At 34.0% G+C, this 26,656-nt stretch overlaps 1 protein-coding gene across 7 annotated transcripts in view; it reads right to left on the bottom strand.

Moving 5' to 3' along the window:
- The window catches only part of LOC129757752 (protein eva-1), a 672,047-nt gene that overhangs the window by 29,606 nt on the left and 615,785 nt on the right, over nucleotides 1-26,656 (bottom strand). For 6 of the 7 annotated variants that reach the window (XM_055755046.1, XM_055755051.1, XM_055755047.1 and 3 more), the window contains 4 exons: nucleotides 24,613-24,762; nucleotides 23,082-23,225; nucleotides 22,612-22,890; nucleotides 1,219-1,466 (listed from right to left, as the gene is read on the bottom strand). In XM_055755046.1, coding sequence (XP_055611021.1) covers nucleotides 1,219-1,466; nucleotides 22,612-22,890; nucleotides 23,082-23,225; nucleotides 24,613-24,762 — 821 coding nt within the window. Of the gene's footprint in view, nucleotides 1-1,218; nucleotides 1,467-1,875; nucleotides 4,696-22,611; nucleotides 22,891-23,081; nucleotides 23,226-24,612; nucleotides 24,763-26,656 lie in introns of those variants that run through there. The other variant, XM_055755052.1, reaches the window with a different exon arrangement.

Here is a 26,656-nt window from a genome sequence, read left to right as displayed (position 1 = left end):
ATTTTCTGTGTATTCCACGTGCAAATTATGTTAAAAATGGGTGTAATCGTTGAAGAAAAGTGTTTTCTACAAATGCCTTTGATTTTTCATTACTCAAATTGCTATAGTCTCTTCAAAAATTTGATTTTTAAAAACTATATTCAAAGCCACAGAACAAAACTGTGTTGCGAATACGCGCCGCTGTGTATTCAATACGCGCCTAGCAGCCGAACACACCCGAGAGCAGCCGAAGACCGAAAACACACCAATACTTACAGACACTGTGACTGAAAAGAAAATCAAAATGGACTTATAGAAATTTAACAAAAAATGAAAAAGAAATTTTTTTGGGCTGAATTAACGCTCAAAATATGCTTTCAGACTATTCGTTCATTTTCAATAAAAATTGGCCATTTTGAAAAATTAATGCTATTTTCAGCCTACTACGATTGGCGCGTTATAACGAGCGGATGGGCCGTGATAGAACATACCCATGAAAAGCATACCTTAGCGAGTTCAGTATGATATTTTAGCATAAAATCATAATTTAGATTCTCCTCTATCGATGTGTCAGAAAATATTGTCTTATTCGTTTTTCTCTGCTTGGTGACACCTTATTAAAAGTGTTTTAAAATTTAGATCGAAATGAAGAAAAACCGAAATTGTGAAATTATCACGACACAGGGGCATTTTAAGGAAAAATTTATACTTGCCATGACCAATCACAGCATTTAAAACAAATTGGTAATATTTTGCAGGCTTTAAATGTTTCAGATTCTTCAAAACAAGAGTGGCGCGTATTAGCCACATGGGGCGTTATATGAACTTTTCCCCTACAACTGTGTTCGATGTTTGCTCTTGGGCTCGAACTCGCGGACATCGGCTCAGGAGACAACGCTCAGTGTCAATGATTTTTGTTCTTTGTATCTGAATTTGATTTCTTAAAAGGTATAAATGTTTTATAGTTCTGAAATAAACCTTATAGGTAGTTGATAATGTATAGTGTATAGTTATACAACATTCAAACGAGTTTGGTAGCCCTATTCACTAGCCATATGGTTTGGAGCTTGATGTCTGAGCTCCAGGTAGTGTTCGACTTCCTCGAATGTCAAGCTATAGTAAAATGTAGTCGGAAACTGAAAGCAACCATCCTAACTTATTGGTAAACTGATTGGTCGACATTACGAGTGCTAGCTTTCTGGTGGGAAATCGGACCCACTATTTAGGGCTATTACTTACATCGCTCCGAGAGACGCTCGGCACTGGAAGTGGAGTTTGCAAATCGATATCCGCATCTATTTCCGATATATCGTCTGTGAAACCGTTCGGGAGTGTCGTTTCACCTGTGTTTGATGTCTGGAATTTATCGTCCTCTTTCGTTGTCCCACGTTTCCGGAATGCCACGCGTCCAATTACTATTGACAGGCAGAGCAGGATTGCCACGGCCACGGCTACAATCAGATAGATGTAGAACTTTTCCTGGTGCTCTGCAAGAGGTGAGAAAAAGGTTCGCATTCAGATGTCATTTGATTGATAATATATTATTAGCTGCTATTTATTTGACCCCAATATTTTTTTTGTTTCAAGAGGATTAACCATTCATAATGCTAGTGTGGATTTAAATTCGAGCGTGATAAATACAAATGATTTCATAGTTATTCTACTCCATATTATTAAAGGTTCCATTTCAATTTTAAGTCTAGAATTTATTTATTTGTTCAATCAAGTCCCAAATTAGGCATGGAAAACTATGGACTGTATTTTTGTTATTTATTCCCAAGACAATATGATTATATGATTGTGAAATATAAAATTGTTAAATTCTCAATTTGAAATCTTTGATAAAACTTAATATTTTCATGAATAGTTCTGTGATTCTATAGCTAACTTAGTATTGGCTGCATGATTTCCCTTTGTTTTAATTTTTGGGTTTTTAAATACTACCTTGCTGATATTATTTCTGAATACGAACACAAATGATATAAACTACGGTCCATGACATCGACAGTAGTAAAATTCACTCGTTTTGGTTTTAAAAAATATGACTGACTAAGCCGTTAATTACTAAAAAAAATCGAAAGTATTTCCAATATTTTTTTGCTCGATACATTTTTTAAACTCAAGTACCATCAAGTCACCATTCACCGCCCAGACACCATTTACCGCCTAAAATCACCCTTTTGAGTGTATTTTGAAAAAACTGGGATGATTTCTCCTAAGATAAGACCTGTGTTCTGTATCGGTATCATCGTTCGACCATTTCACTGAAAAAACATCATTTGATTATGCCAACTATAGCCAGAAATAAAATATTGGGTTTTTCGTTTCCGGTCAAATTATTGAATTCGACGCCTGTTAGCAAACTAAGCATTACTGTGCTCTTAGGGTAAAAAGGGTTTTTTTTACTAGATAGTACCTATTTGACCTAAAATCGACTTGAAACGATAGTTTTATTTTCGTAGAATAGATTTGCATCGGAAAATTTTCGATTTTTTTTAATAGTTGTTGTTTATTGAAGCGTTTAGTGATGGGCGGTAATTGGTGTATAAAAAAAGTAGGGTAAAACTGTACAAGACGCACCAGCGGGGTAAGATGGCCGATGCCATTATTTCTCAAATGTACACTAACCAACGGCTTTGAATGATGTTTTTCTTCATAAATATTGTAGAAAACAAGCTTTTTCATCATTCAATAGATGAAAAGTTCACAAAAACTACTTCAGATCTTAGAAACAGAAGAATTAATGGAATCAGCGTGAAACTTGTTATTTTTAAAAAGTAACATATAAGGTTTTATGGTAAAACAGCCTGCGAAATCTGATAAAACTACAGCTTATCGTTTATCCACTCATGTGCACTTTCGGCAGACTACAAAATTTTTGATGTATTTTATTAACTTTCTACAAAATTTTATCAAAAATCGTTCATATGAAAATTGGGGCAGAATGCCCACGAGACCACGTGTTATACGCTCAAATTTGGAATGCTGTTAACTTTTGAGGAAACCCGAATATCAAAACAAAATGCCATTCTTTTTATTTGCTGACTCCCAAATTACGATATCAATGCATAATTATAACAAATTTCGTCCTTGTTTGAGTTAAAACGGTGCACCAATATTCGACTCGAAAAAATTATCGGCCGCCATGTTTGCCGCGATATCACTATTTCAGTTAATAAAATTGAATTTCATTGCCTACTTGAAGGCGTTTTATATATAAGGATATCAAAAAGTGTATTTTGAAAAGCGAAATTTTCGTAGAGTTTAGCATTACTAAATGATTTTTAGCCAAAGAATGATTAGTTTACAAACATACGATGAACATGTAAACAAACATTTGATGTTTCAATATTACATTCCGTATAATCGTTGTTCCATATCTTACCACCCTTCATGTTTGGTGCGTTCTGTCCACTAGCTTTGGCATTCTACCCCGCGGTTTGTTTTCTGGCTGTTTTAGTTTTTCACAAAAATATAGTCCAAATCGTGTTTTTAATATATTTTTTCTTTCCGATAATACGTAAATCTGATCCCTGAATCGTCGTCAACTTTCAATTTGGTTCTTAAATGATTGGTATTGCTGTAAAAAGCAATTATGCTTAACTGGTGCGTCTTGTACAGTTTTCCCCTATGGGTTCCTAATGACCGGTCACGCACAATTTCTTTGTTTTTAACGTATGTATTGTGTCGAATATGTAAATTGTAAGAAGCATTTAGTTTGATTAGGTTAGAAAATGATGTTTTATCGCAGAAACTAACCGCTTACTTGAAGCTGTTTGCCGGGAATCATCATTTTGTCAGTCAACGCACTTTGTTAAAATTTGTACAAAATTTATGGGAAAAATTTCACAAAATGTATTCTCTCAAGATCCAAAATATGGTTTTGATAGCACGTTACATGGAACGAACAGTGTCCTTGTTGTTAGATAGTTTTTCCTTAAGAAAACATTATCTATACCCGAAAATGTCGAGTGGGCGATAATAGGGCCTATTGAACATCCCAAAGTTTAGTTAAATATTTTGAAAAGCATACATTTTTCACATTCCATTAAATTTTTTATTGAAAGTAGAGCAAATTTGAGATATATTGGAAAAGAAAGCGAATAAAAACCTGCCTTCGTTTTTTTATAACACATATTTGAAGCGTAAAACCCGCTTAACTGGGCGGTAGATGGTGACATGATGGTATTTAATAGGTATAGTATCGAATTTCAAAAAATGTAAGTAAAAATTAAACGTTTAGTTCTCAGATCACATGAAAGGAGCGCATTGTTCGATTAACAAACTTCTATTTTGATATGTTGGAAACCAGAAGCAAAAAAAAGTCGCCCAACCGAATCACGACATAACAACTGTTTTGGTTTTCCTGCAGCAAACTGCAACTGCAGATAAACTTACTTCTGCCGACATCCCATAATTCGATCCACATGGCGACGATCTTTATTGCCATCGATCCGGCGCTCCACCAGGAATCGGATTCCGGGACATTGTGGCAATTGCGGTTTGCAGCAAATTTTGAACAATTTCGGAGATTTTCGTCGTCGGACGCTCCCCGGGGCTTTGGCGTCGGCGTCGTACTTGAAGCAGCGTCGTCGTCCGTGGCCGTGGGTGGGTGGTTGTAAACTTTTCCTTGTCCCAAACTGCGCTTCGGATCTTTCGCAATCGCATCGATTCCATTTCTAATGGTCCCGTTCGAGTTTGGTCGGTAAAGTGGTTCTAAAATTGCAAAATACTTTGATATAACTCCAAGCTTTGCAGGCTGGTACGCGGCCAGTATAATGCGACATTTTACGCCAAGCCGAGCCGAGATACATATTTGTGAAGCGTTTTCTTTTTCTTTCATCCTCTCTCATCGGATGTCGTTGTGCCCGGGAGAAAGTGTATGTACACAGGAAGAAAAACAGAAACGTTGCACAATACCACGCCCGTGCTTAGAAAGAGGGAAGGAATTTACGACAATGCTGCTGTTTAGGAATTTCATAAATGGAAAAGTTTGTGCCCGAGAAAAGCCTGATCTTCCGATGCCGAAAGAATGTGCTAACAACGAAAGTGAGTTTCGAGATTATGTGCTGTTGGGAAATTATTTACAATTGTTTATGAAAATGGAAGCTGTTTTCAATTGTTTATTATCAACAAGGAGAAACTTTTTCATAAGATTACTCAGCGAAACATCTTAGAAAATCTTTATGGATAGTTGAATGATAAGAATGAAATTGATCCTTCAAAACTTTTCTTAATCAGCTCTTGATAATCGTTTGCTTTCAATCTTTTGATTTATTTTTCATTTATTCTGTCAACTTTCATCTTTCATCTTTCATCTTTCATCTTTCATCTTTCATCTTTCACCTTTCATCTTTCATCTTTCATCTTTCATCTTTCATCTTTCATCTTTCATCTTTCATCTTTCATCTTTCATCTTTCATCTTTCATTTTTCATTTTTCATCTTTCATCTTTCATCTTTCATCTTTCATCTTTCATCTTTCATCTTTCATCTTTCATCTTTCATCTTTCATCTTTCATCTTTCATCTTTCATCTTTCATCTTTCATCTTTCATCTTTCATCTTTCATCTTTCATCTTTCATCTTTCATCTTTCATCTTTCATCTTTCATCTTTCATCTTTCATCTTTCATCTTTCATCTTTCATCTTTCATCTTTCATCTTTCATCTTTCATCTTTATCTTTCATCTTTCATCTTTCATCTTTCATCTTTCATCTTTCATCTTTCATCTTTCATCTTTCATCTTTCATCTTTCATCTTTCATCTTTCATCTTTCATCTTTCATCTTTCATCTTTCATCTTTCATCTTTCATCTTTCATCTTTCATCTTTCATCTTTCATCTTTCATCTTTCATCTTTCATCTTTCATCTTTCATCTTTCATCTTTCATCTTTCATCTTTCATCTTTCATCTTTCATCTTTCATCTTTCATCTTTCATCTTTCATCTTTCATCTTTCATCTTTCATCTTTCATCTTTCATCTTTCATCTTTCATCTTTCATCTTTCATCTTTCATCTTTCATCTTTCATCTTTCATCTTTCATCTTTCATCTTTCATCTTTCATCTTTCATCTTTCATCTTTCATCTTTCATCTTTCATCTTTCATCTTTCATCTTTCATCTTTCATCTTTCATCTTTCATCATTCATCTTTCATCTTTCATCTTTCATCTTTCATCTTTCATCTTTTATCTTTCATCTTTCATCTTTCATCTTTCATCTTTCATCTTTCATCTTTCATCTTTCATCTTTCATCTATCATCTTTCATCTTTCATCTTTCATCTTTCATCTTTCATCTTTCATCTTTCATCTTTCATCTTTCATCTTTCATCTTTCATCTTTCATCTTTCATCTTTCATCTTTCATCTTTCATCTTTCATCTTTCATCTTTCATCTTTCATCTTTCATCTTTCATCTTTCATCTTTCATCTTTCATCTTTCATCTTTCATCTTTCATCTTTCATCTTTCATCTTTCATCTTTCATCTTTCATCTTTCATCTTTCATCTTTCATCTTTCATCTTTCATCTTTCATCTTTCATCTTTCATCTTTCATCTTTCATCTTTCATCTTTCATCTTTCATCTTTCATCTTTCATCTTTCATCTTTCATCTTTCATCTTTCATCTTTCATCTTTCATCTTTCATCTTTCATCTTTCATCTTTCATCTTTCATCTTTCATCTTTCATCTTTCATCTTTCATCTTTCATCTTTCATCTTTCATCTTTCATCTTTCATCTTTCATCTTTCATCTTTCATCTTTCATCTTTCATCTTTCATCTTTCATCTTTCATCTTTCATCTTTCATCTTTCATCTTTCATCTTTCATCTTTCATCTTTCATCTTTCATCTTTCATCTTTCATCTTTCATCTTTCATCTTTCATCTTTCATCTTTCATCTTTCATCTTTCATCTTTCATCTTTCATCTTTCATCTTTCATCTTTCATCTTTCATCTTTCATCTTTCATCTTTCATCTTTCATCTTTCATCTTTCATCTTTCATCTTTCATCTTTCATCTTGCATCTTTCATCTTTCATCTTTCATCTTTCATCTTTCATCTTTCATCTTTCATCTTTCATCTTTCATCTTTCACCTTTCATCTTTCATCTTTCATCTTTCATCTTTCATCTTTCAACTTTCAACTTTCATCTTTCATCTTTCATCTTTCATCTTTCATCTTTCATCTTTCATCTTTCAACTTTCAACTTTCATCTTTCATCTTTCATCTTTCATCTTTCATCTTTCATCTTTCATCTTTCATCTTTCATCTTTCATCTTTCATCTTTCATCTTTCATCTTTCATCTTTCATCTTTCATCTTTCATCTTTCATCTTTCATCTTTCATCTTTCATCTTTCATCTTTCATCTTAGTTAAAACGACCTTTATTGGCCTTGATGATTTACTGACCATACTGTTTTTGCACGATTACCTTTGCATACTGTTTTTGCACGATTTCGGTGATATCTTGGGGGTGGGGAGCTAGAGCCCCACAACAGTAAAATAGTAGTTCATTAATTATTATCAACACCATTTTTGTTCAAAAACGTCCTCAAACTCTCAATAGAATTCATTTTAGAGCTAGAGATGGCAACACGATTGGTTTGAGCCATGTAGATCAAAAGAATACTGTTTGTTTTTTTACAATTCTATGATGGAGTCATTTTTCTATAGAATGTACTTGACCTCCTGTCTCGGTTTAGCATGGATTCTTCCAGGTTCTTGCTTAAAAATGTCGATCTTATCTTCATTGAAAGCATACACATTTTTACTCTCGCCCTCTTGAGACACCTCATTACCATACCACCATGCATTTCCACGCAGACACCAGATACCCAGACTGACCACTGAAGGCTGATTTTGGCGCTTGTTCCGCAGCGCTATCTACGGGTTATCGTGAAACTAACGGCCACATACACAAAAGGGAAAATCTCGATATATCACACACACATTTGCATTGTGCTATTTGTTTTTTTACATCTAGCGATGAACACGGTCGTTTTTGATTACCTCCCGAATAGGATTGCACCGTGAAAAAACCATGAATTCCATGTTCACAGACCATAAATTGCATGGTTTACACAATGATTATAATCGTCCTCGATACCGTGAATGCACATTGAAATTCATATTTTTCGACCATACATTTCATAGTTTTGACGAAAATAACCATGAAAAAGGGGTATTGTTATGCAGCGTGACCATGAAAAAAATGGCGATTTTCCATACATTGGAAAGCTGAAAAATATTAAGTTCATGGTTCTTTCAGCTTCCAGTTTTTCACAATAAAACCATTGTGAGACTTGGCCTAATGTGGCGCAACACGTCTACTCGTAGTGACGGTCCCGAATACTCTGTATGCATGTGACGAGTCGAGACGAGAGCTTTCGCTGCAGTTCATGTGTGATGTAATGATGAGAACTAGGTAAGCAGGGGCAAGGCTATCACAACCATGACAATCCGATGATTTTGATTGTTTACCCACTGAAATAAAAATTTTTGCTCATGGTGAGATTTTTTTACTTGTTTTTTGGGTTGTCATCATTTTCGTTGATTGATTTTATTTAAAAACGAATAAGTTGATTCATTTCAGGGCTTATAGATTTAAAAGCCCTGGATTCATTTATTTATTAAACACTCATTTTCAACACTTATACGTACATTTTATCACTCATTGGTCCTTCGCTGGCAGGCCTGAGACTTGCCGCCGCGCTGGCATTCGCACTCGCATCCATTAGCGACTCCCGGCATCCATCCAATCGCATAATATGCTACTACTGCAAGTGTGTTGGAGAGGATTATTTTGCTAGAATTGGAAAAAAAATGATTGTCAACATATTTTTGTTCTGTAATTTATGATATGAACTCACCTGCGGCCGTCTCCGAAGATTTTGATGATAAGAATTTCATTAAAAAATACTTTACCGACCGAGGACGAAAAAAAAACACGTGCCGCGGCTGTCAAAATATCGAGTTACACGAAAAACTGGGAGTGTTTAAATTCTTGAATAACGTTCGGATGTTCTTTTTACCATGAAGTACAAAGTCACATTTAAATTCATTGGAAAATGAATGTTTTATCATGGTTCTGTTCTATTCGGGCTACTTTTGATAGAAAAAATAACACGATATATTTCGAAAACCACTAAAGAACCGTTTTTGAATTGGAGCGTATTAACAAAATGTGGTTAGAATTCAACCATAAAGCTTATAAAAAAATACATCGACTTCGACATAAATGAAAATTGAATGAAAACTTGAGATTTTCTGCACCACTTTTTTATTGCGTTGTGGTTGAAAAATAACCATTTTATGACATCTTTGGCTTCATTTGTGAAGATCACTTTCAACTGCAAGTTTTCGATAACCCCGAAACCTCCGTCAAGGGTAAGTTCAAGTTTCCCGAGTAGAAAAATATTGTGACAAACCCAATTATTTGTAAATAGTTATAAAACGATCTATGACTTGTTGAGAAAACTACAAATGACATCGAAAAAAAAATCACTAATTGTATATTGCAGAACTACAGTATATTGAATGTGGCTTTAAATTATATTACTGTTTAGAACTGTTAAATCAGTTGAATGGACGAGATTCTTACAAAATTTTAATGAACAATCTGTTTCAGTTAGAGTTTCTCAAAACTCCTCACTTAGCCGAATTGCTGCATTTATAGAGGTTTACGAAAACTGAATAAAACAAAAGTAGAGGTGATATTTACAAAATTTGTAAATATCACCTCTACTTTGTTCTGTTAACAGAAGAAGCTTAATGAAAATCGCAACAACGAAATATACCATTAAGTCACCATCCACAACAAAAAACCGGTGTCAGATTTTTATTTACTTTTTTCTCCAATAAATCCTAAAACTTTCCTTTCTATGAAAAATTTAGTCACACTCGAGAAATGTCTTCCTTTCGAAATATCTAACTAAACTTGGATATCAAACTAGCTCTTTTACCGCCCACTGGAAGAGGCAGTTGAGAAAAAAATATATTTGGCTTCGAGATGATGCATTTTCCTGCAAATTTAGTACAATTTCTAACAAAGAGCGTTGGTTGACATAATGATGATTCTTGACAAATAATCTAAATTATCCGAGTCTGTTTAGTACGAATAGCTTAGCTTTTCCTGTTCTGTTGTTAAGTTATTTTTTTATTATTATTTTTTTGGTTATATTTCGAACCATTTTTTGAATATCGCACGTGTAATTGATTTTATCCATGGGTAAAATAAACCAAACGTGAATTCGTCACATCAAAATCAAAACATTAAATGAATTCACTCACACAGACATACGATATTTGACATTCCATAAAACGACAAGAAAATAAAAATGACTTTCGTTTGCATCAAGATAGTACTGTTCTTTTACCATTCAAAATTCGTTTTGGTGGTGTGGAAAAGCATTGAAATCGATATATAAGTTTAGTTACTGCGAAACTAATTCTTATTTACTTGGCATCGGTAAAGGAACATTAAAATGAACCTTATTAAAATTATAGTTTTTTGATGAATGGATCCATTTAGTAAACTAATTACTTTCGAAATATGGTTTTAACAAAACTTTGAATCAAAGAATTTGGTTGAATGTCAAAGGTGAAAAAAATTCAGAAGCAAAGAAAAATAGATTTGAAACATACATTTTGAAATATTCCAAATTCAGTGCAATTTTTCAACAATTTTTTTTCGAATAAAAGATTTTTAACTTGACATTTCTCACGCGCACTTGCTCTCGTGTACGGATTAAGATGGGGGAAAAAGTCTAAAAACATGGTCGCTTTTAAGGTTAATTTTCTAGTCCAGTCCAGAATTATGCCAAAATCTCGCGTGAGCTTTCATTACGTCGTATGAAACAAAATGTTAACAAACAGTTTTCTTACAAAAAAAAAATGACTTAAACTAGTAGCAACTTCTTTCCATTTAGAATATTTGTAGCCTGGACAACATATTCTATATGTGAAATACAAATTTCAAAGTTGTTTTGATAACTTTTTAGCAATTTTCTGTGAATTTTCAAGATGTTTCATACGACGTAATGAAAGCTCACGCGAAATGGTCATTATAGTTGTTTTTTTTTTACATTTCTCACGCACATTTGAGCAGGGAAAAATACCCGATCGACAAACACGGTCGTTTTTTAGGTTATTTTTCCAAAAATTTATTAATTTTAGTGAAACTACCAGCATTATATCACAAACACTTCCAGCGGCAAAAAGGATTTAAGAACTTATCAATACATTTATCACATTTAAATATTATTCAATAAATGTCAATAACTTATTTCACTCCTCAAACCTATCTAGGTACGAGCCAAGAAACAGTTAAGATAAATTAGAATTCAAGTTTTTCATGGAGTTATATATAGTTTGTCTTTTTGGTCGCAGTCAACCTTTCAGATTAAGACGAACAATTCCGAACTCAATGAATTATTTGTAACAGACATTATAATTTTCATACTGTTACTCAGCCGGATGAATTAATTTTGAAATCAAAACTAAATCTCAGAGTTAATTGGCTCTGAACTAAGGACCGCTATAACGTTGCGTTTGTATTTTTTTTTTCATCTTAATCGATCAACAGTCATTGTTTGTATAACATTAATCTCTTATTATGCTACAGTAAATTAAAGTAAACAATTAACATTGAAGACAAAAACGATAATGAAAATATTTGAGATAGAATTTCAAATACTTATAGGTGATTCAATCAAGACGGTTTTCATTTGGCTTGTTAATTATCAAATGTAATTTTTTTTCTTGATGATGCACAGTAGTTTCACGATGCCCCGACAGATGGCGTATGATTCTGCGCGACTTGTAGTTGTATGGATTCAAGCGCCACTGATCAGTCTGGGTATCTGGTGTCTGCGATTTCCACTAGAGTGCTTTATACATGTTCGATCGCTAATGTATTATCAGACGCTCAATCGCCTCCCTTAGACATACTTTTTTCTTTTCAATTTTGCTTCAATTTTTAGATGTTTAGGTTTTTAGATTAACAAGAAAAAGTTACTCGTAGTGAGTAGTAAGAGCGTCCAAAATGTATTTTATTGAGAGATTTTGGACGTTTTTGGGTATAAAGTTGAACAAAACTGATATCAGAATATCAAATGGAGCTACAGTGAGCGAAATAAAAATAGCATAAGAACAGCAAACTTACAAACAGCAAAATAACGAAAATTTTCTTTCACAGTTTGTTCTGAATTGCTCAACGGATAAATCAAGCATAAGTTTACTTTTATTGGACATAGCAATTGGCGTTGAGGACCAAAAATGTGAAAAAAGGGGTGCGAAATAAGAATAGAACCACTTGAGTTTTTCAACAAAAACAAGATTATTAATAAAAATTTACTGTGGAAAAGTGAATAATAATGCTTCTACGAACTATTTGAATAGATAATTGCATTTTAGAAGTTTTCCCGAATTCCAAAGGTTTTCAAAGGTATTAAAAGAGGGTTTTAAGACATGCTCCTCTAGCGTTAAGGAATTTGATATTTGAGCTACAAAACTTTACCAAACTGCTTGACTTCTTCATGAACATTCATAAGTACACCTAGGTTTTTTTTACGCGGTATTTATTTACACGGTTTTTTTTACACGGCTTTTTTTACACGGTTTTCGGGAATTAACACGGTTTTTGAGAGAAAATAAGTCCTTTTCAAAGGAAAACACTTAGAATCTTTTTGAAGTTGGGAAGCTCTGAGACTAAGAACGTGAAACATGAGACCCCTGAGACCTGCGACATGAGACTTGGGACCTGAGACCTGAGACCTGAGACCTGAGACCTGAGACCTGAGACCTGAGACCTGAGACCTGAGACATGAGACCTGAGACCTGAGACATTAGACCTGAGACTTGAGACCTGAAATATGAGACCTGAGATCTCAGACACGAGACATAAGACATTAGACCTGAGACATCAGACCTAAGACATGAGACCTGAAATATGAGACCTGAGACCTCAGACACTAGACACGAGACATGAGACTTTAGACCTGAGACATGAGACTTGAGACCTGAGACCTGAGACCTGAGACCTGAGGCCTGAGACCTGATACCTGAGACCTGAGACATGAGACATTAGACCTGAGACATTAGACATGAGACATGAGACATTAGACTTGAGACATTAGACATGAGGCCTGAGACCTGAGACCTGAGACATGAGACCTGAGACATGAGACCTGAGACCTGAGACATGAGACATGAGACATGAGACATTAGTCCTGAGACATTATACATGAGACATGAGACATTAGACCTGAGACATTATACATTAGACATTAGACATAAGACATAAGACATTAGACATTAGACATTAGACATTAGGCATTAGACAATAGACAATAGACATTAGTCATGAGACATTAGACATGAGTCATGTCTCAGGTCTCAAGTCTGAAGTCTCAAGTCCCAAGTCTTATGTCTAATGTCTCAGGTCTCATGTCTCATGTCTCATGTCTCATGTCTCATGTCTCATGTCTCATGTCTCATGTCTCATGTCTCATGTCTCATGTCTCATGTCTCATGTCTCATGTCTCATGTCTCATGTCTAATGCCTTATGTCTAATGTCTTATGTCTCATGTCTCATGTCTGATGTCTAATGTCTAATGTCTCATGTCTCAAGTCTCATGTCTAATGTCTCAGGTCTCATGTCTCATGTCTCATGTCTCATGTCTAATGTCTAATGTCTAATGTCTAATGTCTTATGTCTCATGTCTCATGTCTCATGTCTCATGTCTCATGTCTAATGTCTAATGTATCATGTCTCAAGTCTCATGTCTAATGTCTCAGGTCTAATGTCTCATGTCTCATGTCTCAGGTCTAATGTCTAATGTCTCATATCTAATGTCTAATGTCTCATGTCTAATGTCTTATGTCTAATGTCTAATGTCTATTGTCTAATGTCTCATTTCTCATGTCTCATGTCTTATGTCTCATGTCTCATGTCTCATGTCTCATGTCTCATGTCTCATGTCTCATGTCTCATGTCTCATGTCTCATGTCTAATGTCTCAGGTCTCATGTCTCAGGTCTCATGTCTCAGGTCTCAGGTCTCATGTCTCATGTCTAATGTCGCAGGTCTCATCTTTTGTGTCTCAGGTCTCAGGTCTAATGTCTCATGTCTTAGGTCTCAGGTCTCAGGTCTCAGGTCTCAGGTCTCAAGTCTCAAGTTTTAAGTCTCAGGTCTCAGATCTCAGGTCTCAGGTCTCAGGTGTCATGTAGAAAGTCTCGGGTCTCACGTATCAGTTCTCAGGTCTCATGTCTCAATTGTCAGGTCTCAAGTCTAAGGTACCAGTTCGCAAGTCTCAGATCTCAGGTCTCATGTCTTAAGTTTAAAGTCTCAAGTTTCAGGTCTCAAATCTCAGGTCCCAGGTGTCAGGTCTAAGGTCTAAAGCAGTGGTTTTCAAAGTGGTCCCTACCGCCCCCTTGGGGGCGTTGAGAGTTTCCAGGGGGGGCAGTGAGCTCAATTGAGAGATTTGGGGGGCGTTGGAAGGGCTCAGGAGGGGCGCTTAGGTCATAATTCAAATTTTCACAAATCACTAAACAACTTAGATTAGAAATAACAAGGCGTAAATTCGAAGCAAAATGATGAAATTATGTTAAAGAACTAAACATCAGATTTAAGACTAAAATAACGATAATTTCACAGAGCTGCAACCAGTTTTTTTTCCAGTATCTAAATATTTTTTTCTAAAAAAAGTCTAAAAGATTTTTTTAAATTTTCGCAGATATTGTATACGCTCTACATGTTGATCTTGTTATGTAAGATTATTTTGGGACATACATAAATAGAATAATTTTAGATGGCAATGCTTGAGAATTTTTTTAAAATGTAGATATTGTCTCAAAACATCTGCAAAACAGAAAAAAAAAACCGAAAAACATGTGCAAAAAGGTGTCATCTTGTAACGGATCATTCTAGTAGAAACGATACGATGCATAACAATGCGCCATCTAGCCGTCAGTAATAGACACAATTGTTATTCTAGACACAGCAAACGCTTGAGCTGGTTCCACATGCTCAATTTTGGCTCACGAAATAAAATACCTGGAATTGTTCCCTAGATGTTCGGCCACCGTATATGTAGGTTGAAAGGGAGACAAAGAACAATCTGATCCTTTTGTTTTAAGAAAAAAAAACTCCAACGTTGAGCTTGGACTGACCTTGGGGCCGACTTGCACAGACACTAGATTGCGAACAACCAAACTGTAAAGTGCTATTAGGCAAATGTGCTATTGCGTAGTAGAATATGCACGATTGGATTTAGGACCTAATGGGATAAGCTAGTTGGTCATTTCACCATATGATCAAAGTTACTTTGATAGTTCGGATTGTAGTAAACTCATTTGGAAAAGTGTCGAAAATTACCAACGGTAAAATGTAAGGTTTAGTTTACTAGATATTGATAGTGATCACGTGGAATTAACTAAAATTATCTACCAGAGAACAGGGTAATTTGTCACTGCAGAAGTTTGGTTAGGTGATACGCATGTGAACTTGGCAATCTTGCGTAATACAGGTAAAAAAAACTCGTCTTTGCATTCCGTTACATCTGGCGCCAACGTGGGTCCCGAAAGGGTAAATACATATTTAGTTGGAACATTTAGTCAGTTAGTTAGGAATAGTGTTTAGTAGATAGGTCATTGGTATTTTTACTTTTATTTGGGTTACAATATTCATCCCTTCATTACTTTATTCAAAATAATTTTTGTACTTCAGCCTCAATTAATTACAAGAAAAAAAAATTAATTCCTTAATGTAGGAAAAACACACTTAGCATTGCTAACTTATAATTGATACGTTTATTATAGCTACATAAAGTTGCATCGGGGAATTGAGTAACTAAACCATGGAATTATACCGCATAAATGCCACCGATCTCGAGGAGGAAGAGCTCAACTATGAGTTGATCATTCGTGACCAACCCTTAGTTGGCTCATCCGAAACTCGTTACCGGATCCTACGAAACTTATTACGATCAGAATCTCCGGAAGAGGCTCTCAAGATTAACCACGTAGGTACGGATCTTGAATATGAGCACATACCATACCAGTTGCAACAGCTAGGACATATTCTTTCAACCAACCCCCCAAAACACATACGAATGCGTTTGCTTTCTCGATTAGTCCATTATCACATGAGAGTGACACGGCATGCTCCTAATGATTCGGTTCAACAGGCGAATCTAAAACTTTTGCTGGATTTAATTTCACGTCTTACCCGGGAATATTATCTTGTTGATTTCGATTTGGTAGTAAAACAGTTGAGCTACCACAGCAAAGTGAGTTCGAGTCATCGTCCTAAGTCGATAGATGATCGAAAAAACTCCACACCGGTCGATGCCAACCATGTCAAAAATCGTACCTTTGAATTTTTCGAGGGCGCCGAAGGAGATGGAAGTATAATGGCATCAAATCAGCTACCAAAACTGGAGGGACCAGACCCTGAGAATCCAAAACCCTACACTGGTACAATCCCTAAAAAAATGATCTTCAAATCAATCGTTCACACCCTTAGTGAAGGCAGGTGGGCTGAGTTAGGAGTCTCTCGAGAGACATTGGCTAAACCATTGAAGACTAAGTTAGAATGGGTAAATGAAAATCAGACGTTTGGAGAACCTACAACCCACACTAAGATACAACCTCAAACTAATCTTCCCCTCCGGAAGTGGCGCCCTTATACAAAAGTTACTGACATTGTGGGCAAGACACATCCGTTACAATCTGCTTAAGTGATAGCTTTTGGAAAGAAAATATTAAAGATTTATTTTTTTGTAGGTAAGAGATATTTTATTTTAAATTCTTACTTGTTCATCTGTATTTCAATCAGTTGAAAAAATCGATTGTGCCATTTGCAATGGATAAACTTTTAATCTATTTGGTAATCATTGCAAGAATTCAGTCATTAGGATGTAATTTAAAAATTAAGACTCGTGAATGCTGTATAACTTTGAACAGGACTCAAATTCAGATATCAAGAAACAAAACTATTTTTCAAAAATAGTAACATAGTTTGATCAATTTTAATCAAAATCATCTATTTTTACACGTATAATACCCCCTACCAATTGGCTCTAAAGGCCTCATATAAATTAAAATGAATTTTGAGTTAAGTCGTACAACAACTTGAAGCCAACAGCTAAAAGTTTTTCAAAGATCCAGATAATCATTTTTTTTATTTTCTAAAAAATTGCCTAGTTGGGCGTTGGGCTCGAAAATTTTGCAAAAGGGGGCGGTGATTGAAAAAAGTTTGAAAACCACTGGTCTAAAGTGTCTAGTTACATGTCTTATTGTTTCAAGTTTCAAAGCTGCATAAATTTAAAGGTCTTTTTTTACACGGTTTTCCGCAATTAGCACGGTTTTTTTTACACGGTTTTCGGGAATTAACACGGTTTTTTTTACACGGTTTTTTTTTACGCGGTACGTATATCAGTGTAAAAAAAGACCTAGGTGTATGATGTAAAATTATGAAACATAGACTTATAATACAACTCAAGCATAAAAACCCTTTTTTCGACGAACCGATTGGCATTGAGGTTAAAATTATGGAGAAAGCGTGCGAAACAAAGATATCACATTTAATCCATTCAAACAATAATTTTTATGATTTCAGCTAGTAGATTTTTTGTTGTATTTTTTACCCCTAAATGTATGCAGCACTCTTATGCATTTTCTTAACACTAAACTTACCAGAGGCGATCAAATGACATTTTTTATAATTTTTCTAAGTTTTTTGGTTTCGAATAACGCACATAGTATACATTAATATTTAACCGCGAGTGGTCAAATGAAGACAAACACCATTTTATTTTATTTTATATTTATATATTATATTATTATTTTTTATATTATTTTATTTATTGTTTTGGAAAGCTTATAACGTGACTCAAATACAAATTTCAAACAATATTTAGCTACAATCATTTATTTCAAAGTTATTCATACCCCTAGAAATTTCAGGTTCATTTTCGAATTTCTCGAACCCTGGGGTCTTAAAAGCTTCGATTTGGTTCACAACTCATCCATGTGTTTTGCAGAGTTTTTAAGTTACTTTTACATGAACTTTTTTGTTTGTCTGGAAAAATAAAATATATTGTACTGAAAAATCAACATCAATTTTGTCTCTTCAGTTGAACCGATTTACTAATGGTTTTTGTGCCAAATTATAAATTCTTCAAAGGAAATTTTCCACTGAACAACTCTGTCGACGACCATAACTTCGTATCTTATCAGACAAAAAAGTTATAAGCTGTATAATCTTTTGGAATTTAAAAACAATTAATTCAATTAATATCACTGCTGTGTGCCTGGCGAGGTATTGAATTATGTACCTACTTTCATACAATACATCGCAAGGCACCAGCAGTGGTGTCAATTGGGTTTTTTGTTTTTTTTTCAATTCCAAAAGACATACCGCTGTTACACAGCTAATAACTTTTTAACCTAAAAGGATACCAAGTTTTAGTCTTAGACAAAGTTGTTCAGCGGGAAATTCTTTTGAAGATGTTTTAAATTAGCACAAAAACCATTAGCAGGCTCATTTCCACAGAAGAAACAAAAATTATGTTGATTTTTCAGTACAAAATATTAAATTTTTCCATACAAATCTTAAAAGTTCCAACTTACTCATGTAAACGTTACTAAAAAAAATCTGGAAAAATCATGGATGAGTTTTGAACCAAACCGAAGCTTCAAGAAATTCCCAAATAACCCCTAAACGACTCAGTCTAATATACAAAATGTCGATATGGGGGGCGAAAATTGTATGTTTTTGTAAATTTTAAAATAACTTTTGAAACCATTAAAATTTCTGACCACGTCAATTTGATGTTTCATCAACCTTAAAACCTTTGATGTTAAAGCGGTATGATTATCTGTGGAGTTTTTAGAAGCCATTCAAGTTGAAAAGTTTTGCATGATGCCCCAGTTCACGGTTGTCTGTTTTTCGTATTCATTCCACAATCTGTATTGATTTTTTATCATTTCTCGTCATGTTTATGGAAGAAATAAATGGTTTGATAAAGTGTTACAGCTTAAATGTGAAATTCTTGTGAGCTAGAGAAAAATTTTGTGAAGCCTCTTAAAATTCTGATGGAATCCAAAAAGCTCCTTAAATGGCAATATCTATTTAAATAGTTCGAAGAAAAATTAGATAATATTCACTCTACATAATAAAGAGAATTTTATGAAGATAATCTTGATTTTAAAGAAACACATGAGTGATGTTATTTTTGGACCTCCAAAAATTTTATTTGGATCAATTTTTACCAACCATGACAAATCAATGGCTTTGATTTAAATTGGCATAATTAAAAAATTACTCCAAAGCATTTTCACACGTGAATCAGTCGTTTTGAAAAAAAAATATAAAAATTTTCGGCTGAGAAAATAAAGAAATATAAGATTTAGTGATTTTGATAACATTTAATTTAAATGATATTGAGAATGCTGTTATGTTTGAAAATTTGTTTTTCAAATTGTTTTACCCAAATGGTTGAAAAATCCACTAGTTTACAAAATTAAAAAAAAAAAATCGTGAACTTTATTGACCGGCCTATATTTTAAACGTAAAATTGGGCGCTGAATTAAAAAATGATATTCGAAAAAATCTCAATAGAACAGTTTTTGAGTTATGCTCCAAACATGAAATTTTAGAAAAATAAAAAAATACTTGTACTTTGATTAAAATGTCTTGGAGTGCATAATAGTAATTTGAAGTCTCTTTTTTGCATATAAAAGGTGAAGAAATTTGATATCGACCATTTGAACATCATTTTTGCGTATCATCAACAGTATTGTTGATATTAGTGACTTTATGATAGAAAAAATTATAAAAAACGCATTTTTTTTAGAAATTTTTTTTTTTCAGCGAAAGTTTTAGACTCGATAGTGACCCTTAAAAAAATTGATCTTCTATTCACCTTAAGTGTGAATTAAAAACAATGACTTCAAGTGGTTATTTATCAAAATCGGTTGAAAATTGAAGAAGTGACGGTTACTTTACCATAACAGTATTTTTTGCATTTTTTTTTTCAATAATTAAACTAATCGCAGTATACTAATCACAGTACAGGAAGAATTAAACATGGTAAGTGTGACTCGATCCAAGTCAAAATTATTTATTATTTTTGTTTTGGATTCACATTTAAGGCCAAGAGAAAATCATATTTTTTAAGGGTTACCATCGAGTCTAAAACTTTCGATGAAACAACATTTTCTCTAAAAAATGTGTATTTTATACATTTTTTTTTCTATCATAAAGTCACTAATATCCAGAGGTCGGCATTAAAACGCTATTCGCTAGTTAGTCCGCTACATTTTCGTTTATATACACTGCCGGCCAAAAGTTTGGGATCACCCGCTAAAAAACATGCAAATTTTGATCGTTCATATCTCAGCCGTCCAAGGACATATTGCAAATCTTCCGATCTCATTGGAAAGATAATATGCTATAGCTATTTCGGAGGTATTTTTCCCAGAAATAATGTTTTAGTTTTACACCTAAAACTTAACCTAAAGTTAGAACATTTTCAAAAAATCGCACTCAATATTCAATGCCGATCATCTCGCGATAGGGTGGACAAAATTTCAAAACTTGAATTGCATCAGAATCCTCATTCTATACTTCTCAAAACACAATCAAAAAATTGTGTGCAAAAATTTATAAATGTACTTTTAATTAATAAAACATACAATTAAGTTATCGTCCAAAAGTTTGGGATCACCCTCAGTATGGTGTAGCGGCCAAAATTTTGGGCCGTTTGGGGCGTTCATATCTTTCTCATCTAACATCGTATTGCAGATCTGAAGGGTACATTTGAAAGCTTAAGAATTGTCGTTTTTTTATAAATTCATACAAAAATTGTATTTTAAAGTGATAATCATAAAAAATTAACTGAAACTATTTTTTTTTTTAATTCACACTTATGATTCTGAATTTTTTATGGTTATGGATTTGAAAAATAATTTTTTACTGAATTTATGAAAAAACTAAAACTTCTAAGCTTTCAAATGCACCCTTTAGATCTGCAATACGATGTTAGATAAGAAAGATATAAATGAGTTAAATTTGCATGTCTATAAAGAATGATCCCAAACTTTTGGCCGATACGCCATACAAGGGGTGATCCCAAACTTTTGGACGATGACTTAAGTGTCTATTTTATTAATTAAAAGTACATTCTTAAATTTTTGCACAAAAATTTTTGATAGTGTTTTGAGAAGTATAGAAAAAGGATTCTAATGCAACTCAAATTTTGAAATTTGATCCACCCTATCCCGAGATGATCGGCTTTGAATATTGAGTGTGTTTTTTTGAAAATGTTATAATTTTAGGTAAAGTTTTAGGTGCAAAACTAAAACATTATTTCTGGGCAAAATACCTCCGAAATAGCTATTGCTCATTATCTTTCAAATAAGATCAGAAGATTTGCAATATGTCCTAAGACAACTGAGATATGAACGATCAAAATTTGCATGTTTTTAAGCGGGTGATCCCAAACTTTTGGCCGGCAGTGTATTTATTTTATAACTTTATTTTTGAAAAGTTACGGCTGAAAGAACTCCATCATCTTGCAGAAAATAGCATTTATCAGCATTCCGGCTTGAAAAATGGCACCTAGTGGAGTTTGTTTATCCGTTATTTCAACAGAAATCCCGTAATAAAATAAATTTGCCAGCAAAAAAGTAGCGGACTAATTAGCGATTAGCGATTTAACGCCAGATACAAGAAAAAACCATATTTCAGCATTCTTTCTTGACTGATTTCTTGTGGTGGAGTTTGTCTATCTGTTAGTACAAACGTTTGGTCAAAACCTGAATTAAAACGATAATTATTTAACAAAAACGGAAGAGACAAATTAGCGATTAGCGCTTTTATGCCGAACACTGCAAATATCAACAATACTTTTGATAATGCACAAAAATGATGTTTTTTTTTTTATTTTTTTTTATTTTTTTTTTTTTATGTTCAGATGATCGATAGCAAATTTGTTCACCTTTTATATGCAGAAAAGAGACTTCAAATTACTGTTATGAAATTTTGTTCCGAGATATTTTGATCTATGTACAAGTACTTTTTTTATTTTTCCAAAATTTGGAGCATAATTCAAAAACTTTTCTACTGAGATTTTTTTGAATTTCATATTCGGATTCAGCGTCCGATTTCACATTAAAAATGATCTTTAGTCAACTAAGTTCAAAATTGCTGTAAACTAATGTTATCGTCATCTCCTAACAATCTTAATTATTTTTTTTTGCATCACATATATCTCTAGAAAATTAGAAAGTATAGAAATACATAGTTAATCATCATTAGAGGCGTCTATCGAAAGCGTTTTTCCTGGAAAAGAATTTTTTCTTTCAATTTCCAACTACGAATGTTGCTGAAGGATTTTGCAGGTGTATTGTACAAAAGTGTATTGTGCTTCTTTTTTCGGGAAGACCCAAAGGAGTAACGATATGCAAAAGTAAGTTCGTTTAGTGGTGGGAACAAACCTGACTAACATACAAGTATGCATGTATGTTGATATAGCGCAAAAAACATCTCTTATCGTTCAATGAAAACCGGTAGATAGATAATGCGATTCAGATAAAGCCTATATTGGACAGCAACAAGGTGCTTACCTTCGAAGGAGAACTCGTTATCCTCCAAAACGTCCTGAATGGAGCGAGGAGGTGCCGGTGGGGTACTGCTGGCAGCAACATAGATTGGAATGTCTGACACTCGATTGTTCGCCGGACTACCCTGGAGTTTCGGTGCCGGACCAGGTGGGATAGCGTCCGATTCTCGGAAAAACTGGTCCTCGTCGTACAGGTCGTTCTGATCCAGTTCCAAATCGCTTTGCAGGGGCTCATCTGGCTCCGGTGCCGCTTCGAAGCGGTCTTTCAGCACCTTACGAGGCACTGAAAATCCCGTTTGTACACGCAAATGAAAAAGAGAAAATGAGATAATGGAAAAATAATTCAGTTTAAACTTTCCGAGATTATTCGTATCTCGCCTCGGATGTTCAGTCGGGTGGGAAACCGTCAACAAATCATCTCAGCAAAGATTAAAACAGCTCAGCAGAAATATAATTACAGATGATGATACTAACCACATGTGTAAACAACTTTTAAATACATCCTCGAATCGGGGTGACAAGGTTTGCCGAAAGTTGTGCTATCTGCTGACAGTGTGCATTTTCGCCTGCCGTGGCATTTTTGCATCACCGTTTCTGTGGCGTAAGATGCAAGACAAGCTGGAATGAAAAGGCAGAGACACCCGTCAGTTCATAAACTCATTAAAATGTGCTTCACACGATCCGATGATATGCGCAGTGCACTGACTTTCCCTCACCCAGTCAGTCAACCAGTCAGCCAGTCAGCGAGTAGTGGTGGGAAAACTTCAATGTTGGTAGGACCCACTGTAGGTGTCTATGGAAAACGGTGCTGGCCGACGACGAATCCATTCTTACTCCATAGTCTGATCGCATATGCTAATGGCAACACGTCTATCCATCCATACACATACCCATACATAAGTATCCACCCACATACATATCTGCGTCCTACGCTAAACGACAGAAACCTAGATTACAAACCCTGAGCTCCGCAGGGATAACGAACGGATCACCATTTCAAAGCAGCTCATTTATCTGCGCGTTTAATCCCTATCGTACAGACAATATACTTAAACTAGTTATACGAGCGTCACGTGGCCATCAATTCTCGACAGTCGATGTGGACATGCAAATTGCGACGTCACATCAGAAGGATACTAATTGATTCGGTTATCTTCGCAACAGTGTCGTCGCATCGTAATTGGAGACCCCGGCTGATACATCGAATTACACGTGAATTATCCAAACAATATCACTTTGCATCCCCAATGCATCGTTGAGAGGCGGAAGTTTAATGTTACCGTTTTGAAGGATGAGAATTGATCCGTTTGATTTTCGTTGCTAGATTCGAATATTATAACTTTCTAACGAGCCATTACATGGATTAAGAATACGCCCACTACTGGTCTGGAAATAAAAAGAAAGCTGATGGTTGATCTAATCTGGCTGAATCTTTTGTATTGAACATTTATTAATGAATGTGGGAGCATCCGCTAAAAGAAAAAAAAAAAAAATAACTCGTAATGGCACTGCTGGACTCTCTTTACCATTGTTCGGTAATTGGATTGAAGCCTCCCATTTGGGCAGAGCTGAGCAGCAATTTTGTTTTGTTCTCGTTCTGAGAAATTTAAGGATCAAAGTTTAACCACTGCCATATAGTAGAGGTAGGTAATGCGAATAACCAATTGAAAAAAGATTTCAAAGTTAGCCTCATTATGAACAATTTGATTTAATTTCAGTTTCGATTGGGTTAAAAAAAGGAAACTTTTTTTTTTTTAAATCTTACTCGTTTTCTAAAACACTAGAAAATTTCTCTATCAAGCTGCTCAAGGTAACTGTTTCTCGGTATTCAAATCAAAAGTGTGCCACCCACAGCTGATGGCTTCGCTTCCGTACTTTATTTTCAGTTCAGCAAACGAAGCATATGCGTTGCAATAGGATACGGATTGAGAAATTGGCTGCACGTCACGTAAAACATGACATTTCGAAAAGCTGTTGCTAGAATAGGTGGGATTGGTATACTTACTCTCTTCCTTCACTCCTTGAGGTTGGGCGCACTGTAGGCTCTCGTATTCCGTCCTCCCGTAACTGGCACTATATACAGCTATTCGCGAATAAGGATTGCAACTTAATTGTATAACATCGTTTTCGCACGCGATTTTGCTACGAAATTCATCTGAAATGACAAAGAAGGTACTCAGGAATCAGACAGCCAAACATTTAACTGTAAATGAGAAACATGACAGCCAAAGCGTGGTAGCTCTGCTATACTTCATGAAATACAATCGAAGGCAAAATTCGGGCTCACTGTTTTCCGGTTGGTTTTCCCGTGCCGTTTCGGTGCTTTTCTCCCAGAAAACTCCAGCACATGTTGAGATGGGTGGAAAATACTTTCACAAAATTCCGCAATTCCGAGCAGCTCAAATTATGCACAACTGCATTCGAGCCATTTTGCGAACAAACTACCGTACACATATTGGGTGACAATCCAAGATACATTTCAAATTCACGCTAGCACTCATTTTCGGTTTTCGGCGAAGAGGCAGCAGCGCTTGGTGCTACGGAATAGTTTGACTTCAGCACTCGAAATGCGCAAAGTTTACCAAAATCCATCCATTATCATTATAGCACAGAGCGCAGTTCGGATAAAATAGCTACGAATTATAAATGTTGAATAAATTTCGAAACCTAAGTAAATAACAATAGTTTTTTGGAATGATAACAACTTTAATTTACAAATGCAAATGATTAACCAACACAGACAAAGCAAATAGAAATCCAGATTCTGCTTGACTTGACTTATTGACTAGAACAATAACAAAAATGACATGAGTGACATGAGTGACAAAAATGACAAAAATGACAAAAATGACAAAAATGACAAAAATGACAAAAAATGACAAAAATGACAAAAATGACAAAAATGACAAAAATGACAAAAATGACAAAAATGACAAAAATGACAAAAATGACAAAAATGACAAAAATGACAAAAATGACAAAAATGACAAAAATGACAAAAATGACAAAAATGACAAAAATGACAAAAATGACAAAAATGACAAAAATGACAAAAATGACAAAAATGACAAAAATGACAAAAATGACAAAAATGACAAAAATGACAAAAATGACAAAAATGACAAAAATGACAAAAATGACAAAAATGACAAAAATGACAAAAATGACAAAAATGACAAAAATGACAAAAATGACAAAAATGACAAAAATGACAAAAATGACAAAAATGACAAAAATGACAAAAATGACAAAAATGACAAAAATGACAAAAATGACAAAAATGACAAAAATGACAAAAATGACAAAAATGACAAAAATGACAAAAATGACAAAAATGACAAAAATTACAAAAATGACAAAAATGACAAAAATGACAAAAATTACAAAAATTACAAAAATTACAAAAATTACAAAAATTACAAAAATTACAAAAATTACAAAAATTACAAAAATTACAAAAATGACAAAAATGACAAAAATTACAAAAATTACAAAAATTACAAAAATTAAAAAAATTACAAAAATTACAAAAATTACAAAAATTACAAAAATTACAAAAATTACAAAAATTACAAAAATTACAAAAATTACAAAAATTACAAAAATTACAAAAATTACAAAAATTACAAAAATTACAAAAATTACAAAAATTACAAAAATTACAAAAATTACAAAAATTACAAAAATTACAAAAATTACAAAAATTACAAAAATTAAAAAATTACAAAAATTACAAAAATGACAAAAATTACAAAAATGACAAAAATGACAAAAATGACAAAAATGACAAAAATGACAAAAATGACAAAAATGACAAAAATGACAAAAATGACAAAAATGACAAAAATGACAAAAATTACAAAAATGATAAAAATGACAAAAATGATAAAAATGACAAAAATGACAAAAATGACAAAAATGACAAAATGACAAAAATGACAAAAATGACAAAAATGACAAAAATGACAAAAATGACAAAAATGACAAAAATGACAAAAATGACAAAAATGACAAAAATGACAAAAATGACAAAAATGACAAAAATGACA

This window comes from Uranotaenia lowii, chromosome 3, assembly GCF_029784155.1.
Source record: "Uranotaenia lowii strain MFRU-FL chromosome 3, ASM2978415v1, whole genome shotgun sequence".
NCBI lineage: Eukaryota > Metazoa > Arthropoda > Insecta > Diptera > Culicidae > Uranotaenia > Uranotaenia lowii.
The sequence above is the reverse complement of the archived record's forward strand: the minus strand, read 5'-3'. Positions and strand labels throughout refer to the sequence as shown.